This window comes from Dendrobium catenatum, unplaced genomic scaffold, assembly GCF_001605985.2.
Source record: "Dendrobium catenatum unplaced genomic scaffold, ASM160598v2 fragScaff_scaffold_250, whole genome shotgun sequence".
NCBI lineage: Eukaryota > Viridiplantae > Streptophyta > Magnoliopsida > Asparagales > Orchidaceae > Dendrobium > Dendrobium catenatum.
In genome coordinates this window covers 23668-35761 of record NW_021318712.1, presented here as the reverse complement: position 1 = coordinate 35761, position 12094 = coordinate 23668, and the positions used below count along the sequence as shown (strand labels likewise).

At 34.7% G+C, this 12094-nt stretch overlaps 2 protein-coding genes across 2 annotated transcripts in view; both read right to left on the bottom strand.

The window, feature by feature from the left end:
• Positions 1–1288, bottom strand: part of LOC110106330 (putative disease resistance protein RGA3) — a 4451-nt gene extending 3163 nt beyond the window's left edge. Inside the window, exons 1-2 of the mRNA XM_028693300.1 lie at positions 909–1288; positions 5–811 (exon numbers count right to left, since the gene is read on the bottom strand). Of these exons, the coding sequence (XP_028549133.1) occupies positions 5–811; positions 909–1214 (1113 nt within the window). The 5' untranslated portion in view covers positions 1215–1288. The remainder of the gene's footprint in view (positions 1–4; positions 812–908) is intronic.
• Positions 1289–10429: 9141 nt separating this feature from the next.
• LOC110106333 (disease resistance protein RGA2-like) overlaps positions 10430–12094 on the bottom strand; it is a 9628-nt gene continuing 7963 nt past the window's right edge. The window contains exon 2 of the mRNA XM_020836201.2: positions 10430–11464. The gene's annotated coding sequence lies outside the window, so the exon portion shown is untranslated. The remainder of the gene's footprint in view (positions 11465–12094) is intronic.

Below are 12094 nucleotides of genomic sequence, written 5' to 3'. Positions count from 1 at the left end.
CAGCAAATGCATGAGAGTTGAGGAGCTGCAAACACTCATCTTCCTCTAGGCCCTCTAATTTAACTATTTCATTCTTCTTTTTAATTACCTTTGCGAACATCAGTGCAACTGCGTCCGTTCGAGTTGTTACCATAATCTTACTACCAAAACCCCCAGAAGATAAAGGGGCGAGCACATCCTCCCATTTGCTTTTATCCTTCTCCTCATCCTCCTCCCAAATATCATCCAGCACAAGTAAGAACTTTTTGGACATCACCTCCTCCTCGAGACGCCTTTGAAGTGCATCAAGTGTGTCACAACGAGGCCTCTCCATCTTAAGAGATTGCAACATATCTGCAATGACTTTCTTCACATCAAAGTTGTTGGAAACACAAACCCACATTTTAAGACCAAATTCCTTCGTAATTTCATCATTATAAACATGTTGTAAGAGAGTTGTCTTCCCCATACCACCATGGCCCACTATAGATAGAAGAGAAATGTTTCTGTACAAATCAGTTCCCCGATGCTCATTTGATGGATTCCTCAGCCACTCCATAACAACCTCCTTATCCTTGCCACGCCCAATGAGATCATTTTTAGGCAAATATCCTGTTTCACGTGTTTTGTAGAATTGAACCTCCTGCTCCTTGTATTCCTGCTTCGCGCTGTCTATAAGATGAAGGAAAGTAGTAACATCAGCCGAAACTTTATCAAGTTTCTGCACAGCCTCCTCCAGTCGTTTCAAGTTGGGATCCATTTTGAGAAGTCGTTCTCCAATTTTGAAAATTTTACGAGGAATTTCAAATATGAAGCTCGTGGCCTTTCGTTTCTGGTCAAATTAATTAGAAATAGATTATCTAATAAATAAATAAGTAAATATATTCGTGAGCAGAATCAAATAGGAAGCACACGGCGGCCGAACGCACCTTTGTTTCTTCAGTGTTTTTGATGAGCTGTTGTTTATGCTTCATGTACTCAAACTCATCGAGCACATCATTTGCCTCATCAATAGCATCTCGCAGCTTCCATATCCATTTGTTGAGAGCCGGGTTCTGATCGCTGATTTGTGCTTGATTAGCGGCAAAGACGACGGCTTGGATCTTGGGGTGGTTCTCTCGCAGCCTTTCCAGCTCGTTCTTCATGCCCGTCTGCCATCCGACTTGATCTTCCAGGTAATCAGAGCAAGCGTTGATTATCTTCTCCATGATTGGACCAACAAACCATTCCGCCATGGCACCGATGATCGAGGTAGAGAGAGCAGAACAACTGAACAGGGGAGAAACAGAGCTCGGAAGAGAAAGAACTCGACCTGCAGCCTAAGTTAAGTAAACGGAGATTATTTGTAGTCGGTAAGTTGACTGACTTTGATGGGAACACGAAGCTGCCTATCAGATGGAGATTAGATTATTATGTATTTCCTGTAATTTGTTACGTAAGGAATTTAATAATTAGTTGTTTGTTTCTCATATCTATTATGATATTCTATCATTAGAAAATGACTTTTAAATGTTGGTAGATTTTGATATAATAGTTTATTTTACAAAAAAATATATTATGAGTAAATTAAATTTGGTATGAGTAAATTTTTTTTAAGAACATCTTAGTTGTAATATTTGTCAGAATTATAATATATATGTATGATTTAGTTGTTAAAAAATAAAAATTTTTGGAGGACTGAAAATTTTTTAAAATCCTCCAAGCATATAATTTGACAATTTAGATTAATTAACTAGGCTGTTTAGTATTTATTGACCTGAGCAAATATATAATTGATGAATAATTTGATGATTGTTTATACAATATTTATTTATTTATATAATTAAATTAATTTGAACAAAAATTTTAAAAATTTGTCATATGATAAAGAGTTTGAAGCTTCTTTTTTAAAAATTTGTCATATGATAAAAATGTTTTATTTTATTTAAAAAATTGCTATATAAATCTTTTATCTCAATCGTTCCTTTCAAATCCGACAGCCTAACGGGGAGGTCAATAGCACAAAGGAATACCAACTGGAAATGATAAAATATGGCGTCGAATAAACAATAAAACTTAACGTTATTATTTTAAATTTTATTAAGATTTGAAATTTGGGTAATTTGATATAAAAATAAATGAATGACTTTGAACATTATAGTTATTATCTTGTTTTAATTCATTTATAGCACTAAGACTTAATCAATAATAAAATGAATAAAATGATCCTAACTTGAGGTAACCCATTGTTTATTTGTGTTTGGCTCCTTCAAAAATTTGTTCATTAGAGTTGAGCTCATTGAGCTCATGTTCAAAAACATTTGTGAATATATGTTCCAATTCAATGTTTGTTCCAAAACAAAAACCCAACATAAACAAGAGTAGTTGAAACAAAAACTCTACTTAAATCATGAAAATTCACAAGGACAAGAGAATATTGAACAATATATTTGAATCACATGACTAGAACAAGATAAGTAAGTCAAAAACTAAACCATTTAAAACCCCTCATGCAAATTAATTTAAACACATAAGATTAATGAAATCATCTTAATGAAATTCAATTCCATTAGGTATGAACTAATTCAATTCAATCTTAGTTAAATTAATTTAATGCAAATGAAATTTTATTTGCTCTTACTCCCAAAATTAGGCAAGGACGATTATAAATTTCATTTTAAAAATGAGAACAGCACAGCAAAGAATTGCCTATTGCTAAGAACATTATGGTTCCTGATAATAAGTTCTTCCGCTTCATCAGTGATGTTATTCATAACACATTCTAATTCAAGAAGAAAAATGATAGAGACATATAGCTTTTACATATTCCGAACAATATCGTTTTGAAGCCATTTACTAATCTTAATTAATCTTTTGGATGAGTTTTGTTCCACTGAGTTTAATATTTCATCACAATAAGTTACTTTTTATTTGGCAAGCACAAGCCGCACAAGCTCCAGCCTTCAAAGTAACATCAAGCAAGTACATGAAAGAAAAAAAAAAAACTTTATTGAATATTTTTTCTGCTTTTGCTTTCTTCCAATGAATCGATGACATTAGGAAGAAAGCAAAGGCAAAAAAAAAAAAGGCTTTATTGAATATTTTTCCAAGCCTTTAGTGATAAATTTTAATGATTAGATTCCTTTTGCTTTCCACCCACATGCTACTCTCCTAAATTTATTTTACTTTAATATCATTAAAGTAAATAGCAGTCCAGTCCCCACCTTCCAAAGTCCAGAGAAATATGATGATAAAGAAACGTAGCATAGATAAGTCCAAATTTTATCACATTTCTTCCGACATCTAATTTTAGCCAGCTTGATGGCCTTTTTAATCAAAACCAATTAGTATTTAGAGAGTAAATAGAGCCACCATACATTATCTTTTACGCTAAAGGAAATAAATAGAAGAATAGATAACCAAATAGAACAAAAAATAAAAAAGAGAACATAAGGAATGTGAGCAATCTTCTACAAGGTGACTGACTTTGATTTTTTAGTAAAGATAAGCTTTCCAAGGAGGAGGGGAGATATGTAATGCCTTGAGCCTTTAAAATTTCAGCTTACCATACCTTCTCTAAGATTAATATGTTAGAATTCAAATGGGTATATAATCAATGTTAATGCATCAATTTTTTGACTATAAAATCAATTCTCCATTATAAAATTCACTTCTTCACATAAGAAATTGAGCATGGCATCTATAAAAGGAATCTGCTGCGGTACTGCTTATTGTAATTCTTTCCCTCTCATTAATTTAGGAGTGGCATGTGGATCTACAATGCAAAGTGGCAGGCAAGGCTATCTTTTTGCATGTGATGTGCTTTTGGAGCTTTGCTAAAAAGAACAAATGTTCTCTTTCTGATTTCAATTTCACTTTTTTTTTTTTTGAGAAAATTAGGGGCAAAGCTTATTCATTAACTAAAGAAAGAACAAGATAATTAAAATTAATAGGTAAAAGTAAGAAGGCAAAAAGAGAAAACAGTGCTCAGGCAAAAATAATTGAGCAAAGGTTCAAAAAGAAATAGGCCAAAGGCTGTCTAACAAATTATGTCAGCATAAAATGCGAGAAAAGAGCCAAAATATAAAGTAAAATGCCAGGACTCAGGATCGATAAGAATTCAACCGCTAAAATCAGATAAAATTGGCACCCTTGTTGCCCGAAGACCGTCCAAAGAGAAAACCATGAAGGGTATGCATCATCGTCCATGGCATCAAAACACCCATCCATAAAATCGAAACAGAGAGCAGCAGCAGCAGCGAATCGAAGGCAACAGAACCCATAGAAAATAGCCGATTCAAAACATAAACCTAACGATAGATAAGAGGAGCAGTTGGCATACAACCCAAGGGTAACCAAGCCCACCACGATAAAAACATCCAATAAACCAAACTGACAGCAACAGAAAGTCCATGAGCCACCCAACACAGCAAAGAGACATGAAAAACCGTCAGTACAGCCAATGCATCCACCAAGGATATTAAAATTAGCAAACTGATATAAATTTGGACGCAATAGAAATGATTTTAGGCAAGTCATGAGGTCAGTGATAATAGAGTAACTGTTGTCACATTAAAAAAAGGGGTGTAATGAACTTTCAGATTTAGCATAGCATAAACAGCATGAAGGGTCCACAGGAATATTTCTCTTAATCAGCTCATCAAATGTTTTGAGCCCACCAACCAAGCTCAGCCAGCCATAGACAGAAAAAAGAGTGGCAGCTTACTTATGCCAAACAGTTTTATACCAAGACACCTCCCACTCATTCGAGTAGAAATCGAGTAAATAGCCACCAAAACACCCAATCCTCCCATTTTTTCATAACAGACCAGCAGCATCAATATGAAGGGGAACAGAGACAATAAGTTTTAGGATGGGATCTTGAACAGCCACTGGAAATTTCCAACCATTAGAATCCAGAATAACCAAGAGAGGAGAATCCGAAGAGAAATCATTAATGATAGAAGAGTTATGAGGGAGTTCAGATAAGCACACCCCATTACACCAATGATCCCACATTAGAGAGATAGGGGAATTAGCAATCACATTAAAGACAAAGCTCCCTTCCGCATAAATAGCAGTATCACATATACTTCCACAATTTTTTGTGGAAGAAAATCCCACATTAACCAAAGTAGCTAAGAAAAAGAACTAACCAAGCAACCATCTAGCAGAAAAATATTCAAATACCTGCAGCGGAAAATTCCAAAAAAAAGGTCCACCAGTTTGAACGCCATTACTATGAGTTGCAATCAAGGACTTTTTTTTTTTTTTTGGGAAAAATTATTGGGACTAGCCCAAATTTCTTTAAATTAAAAAAGGAATTACAAACATACCTCCAAAAGAAGGCCAAAACTAAGACCACAAAGCTTTAATCACCAAAATAAACTACAGATTGCAAAGCAAACTCAAACAGACAAAATAACCTAAAATTTAGTCATCATCTAGGCAGCGAAAATAACCAAAAATCAGTGAAAAAGGCCATGAGGCCTATCAAACTCAGGAAATGACAGGAGGCTTCCTGCAAAACCAACAGAAAAGTTTGTCACCCGATTGCCAGGCAAGGGCCATCCATTGGAGGCAGCAGCAAAAAAAACATACAGATGATAACAACAAGAGAATGAAGCAGCAAGAAGTCACAAATCCCAAACAAAGGCCACCTTTGTCCGACCAAAACGAGAGAATCAACCACCAAGGTTGCCAAAGCAAGCCATGGCTATCCAGGGCGTGCAGGAATCCTACCTCACCCTTGTCCAACCAAAACGATCTACCTAGCATACAAAAGTACCCAGCAGCAACAATAACCACAAATAGAAGTCCAGTCCCAAAGTCCAGAGAAGTATGAGGATAAAGAAAATTAGCATAGATGAGTCCAAAACTTATCACAATTCTTCTGATATCTAATTTTATCCTTGATGGCCTTTTTGATCAAAAACCAAACAGCATTCAGAGAGGAGATAGAGCCATCATACCTTCTCATGTTTCTTTCACGCCAAAGGAAATAAATAGAAGCACATATAACCAAATAGAGAGAATAAAAATTGTATCCATAGAGAGGCGGGAATTACCATTGATGCCATTGAAACCCTATATAATGTTAGATCTAAGCAAGAAAATAGCAGCCCCAGAAAAAAGAGTTTTCAAAGTACTAAAAGAGAGATCATACTTGAAGAAGAAGTGAGAAGCAGTTTCAAGATTACAATTACAAAAAAGAAGGTGAGCAAGAATGTTCTTGGAGATAAGTTGGTCAGCCGACAGTGCCACAAAAAAATCTGAGACATTCACTAGACAGAAACAAAAACCCCACAAAACTAATAGATGTAGTTGAAACAAAAAACTCCACTTAAATCATAAATATTCACAACAAATTATTAGAAGATCACCTGTAGCATTAGAAGATTAATTTGAGGCAGGAGTAGCTTAATTGAAGATTGATGTTTGTTTCCTTGCTTAATTGAACTGGAGCTAATTGACTGCCCGAAGTTGAAAGAGTTGCCCCAATTGCCTCCTAAGCTCAAGAGCTTGAAGATAGGAATTATGAGGTGGAAGACTTGGAATTTTTGTAACATTTCAAATTCTATTCCCCTTGAAACATTAGAGGTCTCTCGCTACCAAAATATCACAACTTTTCCTCTAGCTGATGAAATAGCAAAAGACTCGCAGCACTAAGATACTTGAAAATTAAAAATTGCCTCAATCTGATCTCTCTCGGAAGACATCGAGAAGTGCAGACAACTAATAATTGCTATCTCATACTCAGCGGTTTCAATATAAGTGAACCATCAGTGTTGCTAATGGATCCATTGAGAAGTATCGCCTCCTTAAAAAAGTTTAGTATTGAGGAAAATGATGAGCTGGTTTCATTTCCAAATAAGGTGGTTTCTGAAAGTTAGAAAGTTGGTTCATGTCTTGTGAGCTGAAATTTGAATAGCTTAAATCCTTACAGTCTCTCCCATCCTCCTTGGAAAGCTTATCTTCACTTCAGAAATTACGTGAAGATGATGGTTCCTCAGCTCCAGCAGCTGAGGAACATCCTCGCCTCTCTAGAGCAATTAAATCTTGTCCGTCTCGAATCATTGGAGTACCTGAATTCTTTGCTTCCTACCCATTCTTCTCTCCACTCAACAAACCTTCCTCATTGAAATTTCTAACAATTCGTCAGTGTCATCCAGAGTTAAAAGGAGCGCATTCGAATGAATGGAGTTTCTGATTGGCACAAGATTGCTTGCATTCCTCATATCCAACTGCTTTAAGGAAAATTTTCAAAATACATAAGCAAACTTCTTTCTATGAATTTTGAATGATAAGTCATCTTTAGCCTATGATTTTTTTTCTTTTTGATAATCCATATTTATTGTATCTATATTTATATATGCCACTAAGCCATCATTAAAATTTTTGCAATTTCAACAACTTTCGTATTAATTTTCTTTATTGATTTATTTATTTTTAAGATACATGCAACCTCATTTGTACTTTTTAATAAAGGTGTAGGAGTTAATAAAAAAAAATGGGGAAAAACTTAAATTTCATCGGGATGATTTTTATAGCTATTACATTATTTTGAGATAAATATATTATCAAATTAGGCTCCTATTGAATTCATTTTATTATTGGGGTTGAAGCTTAAGACCATAAATAATCTAAATTGACCTTAATACTATCATATTCAAGTTAATTCATTTATTTTCTTATCAAATTTGAATCAAATTTAAACATTAACTGACTTTAAATCTTATTCAAACTTATTTATAATTCTTTCCAAATAAGTTTTCTTTTCAAGTTTATGTCAAAAACGATATTTAACAAACCTCAATTAATGTGTATTTAATTCTAATAATATAAATATATAATTCAATTACCAAAAGCGATATTCTGATAGAGGTCTTTGAAATTACAGCTGCAGCTCTTTGTATATTAATTCGTTAGATTATTGCTTGGTTTATTTTTCTTTTTCTTTGGTTAATGTCTGATTATTATTGCTACAGAAGTTTGTCAAATTGTCTTTGTTCTAGTTGATATTTACCGATGGTTGCATGTTAATAAGATTAGTTGGACTATCTACAAGTGGTCCTCTAATGATTTTCTTTAAAATAACTGCTGGTTTAGGATGACTGCTGGTTTATCTACAGGTGGTCTTATTGCAAATATCCTGATTAAAAGTTTCACAGTACCAAAACAAGAAAAGACAATGCAAATATTTAAACCTCCCAATCTTTCTTAAGATTGCCTAGATTTGTAGTTGGAATAGACAAGTGTTGAAGGTCCCAAGAATTACAAGAGGCAACTCTTCATCACCCACTACTTTGAGGCATTCCTGTGCAAAAATATTATGTGCGAACTCATGTAGTAAATCATGCATCTTGTAGTATTCTAGATTATTGTAGTATCCTAAATCTTCAAACTAGTCAAAGAAAGATTTTTTGACTAAAATATCAAAATTCCTTCCTCCGATATTCTCAATAGCCTCTCCTTGAATATGAGGCGGCCGAATAAAACCCAATGCAATCCACATTCGGGCGAAATCATCAGTATTGAACACATGATTTTGTGGAAATATTGAACATAATGCAAAACAAATTTGTAGAGGATTTGGCAGACATATATAGCTTAGTCTTAAGACAAATATAACTTAGTCTTAAGACATATATAGCGAATCGAACGCAACAGAACCGATAGACAAAATTCCATTCAAAACAAAAACCAGTAACCTCCAGATCATCAACGATAGATAAAAGTATGAAGGAAATAAATCATGCCAACAGCAGCAGTTGGCATACAACCCAAGGGTAACAAAGCCCACCACGATAAAACTGACAGCAACAGAAAGTCCATGAGCCACCCAACACAGCAAAGAGATATGAAAAACCGTCAGTGCAGCCAATGCATCCACTAAGGATATTAAGATAAGCCATAAAGCATATGTTTGAATTTTTCCCCATTCTTCCAACTAGAATTTTTTTTTACAATACGAACAGTGACTTTGCTACAATACTTATTGCCAAATTTTATTGCATTCCTCTCCTTCCATAAGTGATAGACAGAATACCAAAGCAAAAGCGGGTAAAAGGAAGACTTACTCGGCAGTGAAATGTTCACTTCACCGAAAAAAATTAGCAAACTGATATAAATTTGGATGCAACAGAAATGATTTTACGCAAGGCATGAGATCAGTGATAACAGAGTAACTGTAGTCACATTAAAAAAAAGAGGTGTAATGAACTTTCAGATTTAGCATAGAATAAACAACATGAAGGGTCCACAGGAATATTTCTCTTAATCAGCTCATCAAATGTTTTGAGCCCACCAACCAAGCTCAGCCAGCCATAGACAGAAAAATGAGTGGCAGCTTACTTGTGCCAAACAATTTTATACCAAGACACCTCCCTCTCACTCGAGTAGAAATCGTGCAAATAGCCACCAAAACACCCAATCCTCCCATTTTTTCATAACAGATCAGCAGCATCAATATGAAGGGGAACAGAGACAATAAGTCTTAGGATGGGATCTTGAACAGCCACTGGAAATTTCCAACCATTAGAATCCAGAATAACCAAGAGAGGAGAATCAGAAGAGAAATCATTAATGATAGAAGAGTTATGAGGGAGTTCAGATAAGCACACCCCATTACACCGATGATCCCACATTAGAGAGATAGGGGAATTAGCAATCATATTAAAGACAAAGCTCCCTTTCGCATTAATAGCAGTATCACATATAATTTCACAATCTTTTGTGGAAGAAAATTCCACATTAACCAGAGTAGCTAAGAAAAAGAACTAACCAAGCAACCATCTAGCAGAAGAATATTCAAATACCTGCAGCGGAAAATTCCCAAAAAAAAAAAAGGCCCACCAGTTTGAACGCCATTACTATGAGTTGCAATCAAGTATTTTTTTTTTTAAAAAAATTATTGGGACTAGCCCAAATTTCTTTAAATTAAAAAGGAATTACAAACATACGCCCAAAAGGAGGCCAAAACTAAGATCACAAAGCTTTCATCACCAAAATAAACTACAGATTGCAAAGCAACCTCAAAAAGACAAAATAACCGAAAATTTAGTCATCATGTAGGCAGCAAAAATAACCAAAAATCAGTCAAAAAGGCCATGAGGCCTATCGAACTCACGAAATGACAGGAGGCTTCCAGCAAAACCAACAAAAAAGTTTGTCACCCGATTGCCAGGCAAGGGCCATCCATTGGAGGCAGCAGTACAAAAAAATCATGCAGAGGATAACCACAAGAGAATGAAGCAGCAAGAAGTCCCAAATCCCAAACAAAGGCCAGCATTGCCCGACCAAAACAAGAGAATCAACCACCAAGGTTGCCAAAGCAAGCCATGGCTATCTAGGGCGTGCAGGAATCCTACCTCATCATTGTCCGACCAAAACGATATTCCTAGAATACAAAAAGTACCCAGTAGCAACAATAACCACAAATATAAGTCCAGTCCAGAAGTCCAGAGAAATATGAGGATAAAGAAAATTAGCATAGATGAGTCCAAAACTTATCACAATTCTTCCGACATCTAATTTTATCCTTGATGGCCTTTTTGATCAAAACCAAACAACATTCAGAGAGGAGATAGAGCCACCATACCTTCTCATGTTTCTTTCACGCCAAAGGAAATAAATAGAAGCACAATAAGAGTTGACTGCCTGAAGTTGAAAGAGTAGCTTAATTGAAGATGGATGTTTGTTTCCTTGCTTAATTGAACTGGAGCTAATTGACTGCCTGAAGTTGAAAGAGTTGCCCCAATTGCCTCCTAAGCTCAAGAGCTTGAAGATAGGAATTATGAGGTGGAAGACTTGGAATTTTTGTAGCATTTCAAATTCTATTCCCCTTGAAACATTAGAGGTCTCTCGCTACCAAAACATCACAACTTTTTCTCTAGCTGATGAAATAGCAAAAGACTCGCAGCACTAAGATACTTGAAAATTAAAAATTGCCTCAATCTGATATCTCTCGGAAGACGTCCACATCGAGAAGTGCAGACAACTAATAATTGCCATGTCATACTCAGCGGTCTCAATATAAGTGAACCATCAGTGTTGCTAATGGAGCCATTGAGAAGTATCGCCTCCTTAGAAAAGCTTAGTATTGAGGAAAATGATGAGCTGGTTTCATTTCCAAATAAGGTGGTTTCTGAAAGTTAGAAAGTTGGTTCATCTCTTGTGAGCGGAAATTTGAACAGCTTAAATCCTTAGTCTCTCCCTTCCTCCTTGGAAAGCTTATCTTCACTTCATAAATTACGTGAAGATGATGGTTCCTCAGCTCCAGCAGCTGAGGAACATCCTCGCCTCTCTAGAGCAATTAAATCTTGTCTGTCTCGAATCATTGGAGTACCTGAATTCTTTGCTTCCTACCCATTCTTCTCTCCACTCACCAAACTTTCCTCATTGAAATTTCTAACAATTCGTCAGTGTCATCCAGAGTTAAAAGGAGCGCATTCGAATGAATGGAGTTTCTGATTGGCACAAGATTGCTTGCATTCCTCATATCCAACTGCTTTAAGGAAAATTTTCAAAATACATAAGCAAACTTCTTTCTATGAATTTTGAATGATAAGTCATCTTTAGCCTATGATTTTTTTTCTTTTTGATAATCCATATTTATTGTATCTATATTTATATATGCCACTAAGCCATCATTAAAATTTTTGCAATTTCAACAACTTTCGTATTAATTTTCTTTATTGATTTATTTATTTTTAAGACACATGCAATCTCATTTGTACTTTTTAATAAAGGTGTAGGAGTTAACCAAAAAAAAAATAGGGGGAAAACTTAAATTTCATCGGGATGATTTTTATAGCTATCACATTATTTTAAGATAAATATATTATCAAATTAGGCTCCCATTGAATTCATTTTATTATTGGGGTTGAAGCTTAAGGCTATAAATAATCTAAATTGACCTTAATACTATCATATTCAAGTTAATTCATTAATTTTCTTATCAAATTTGAATCAAATTTAAACATTACCTGATTTTAAATCTTATTCAAACTTATTTATAATTCTTTCCAAATAAGTTTTCTTTTCAAGTTTATGTCAAAAACAAGATTTAAAAAAACTCAATTAATGTGTATTTAATTCGAATAATATAAATATATAATTCAATTACCAAAAGCGA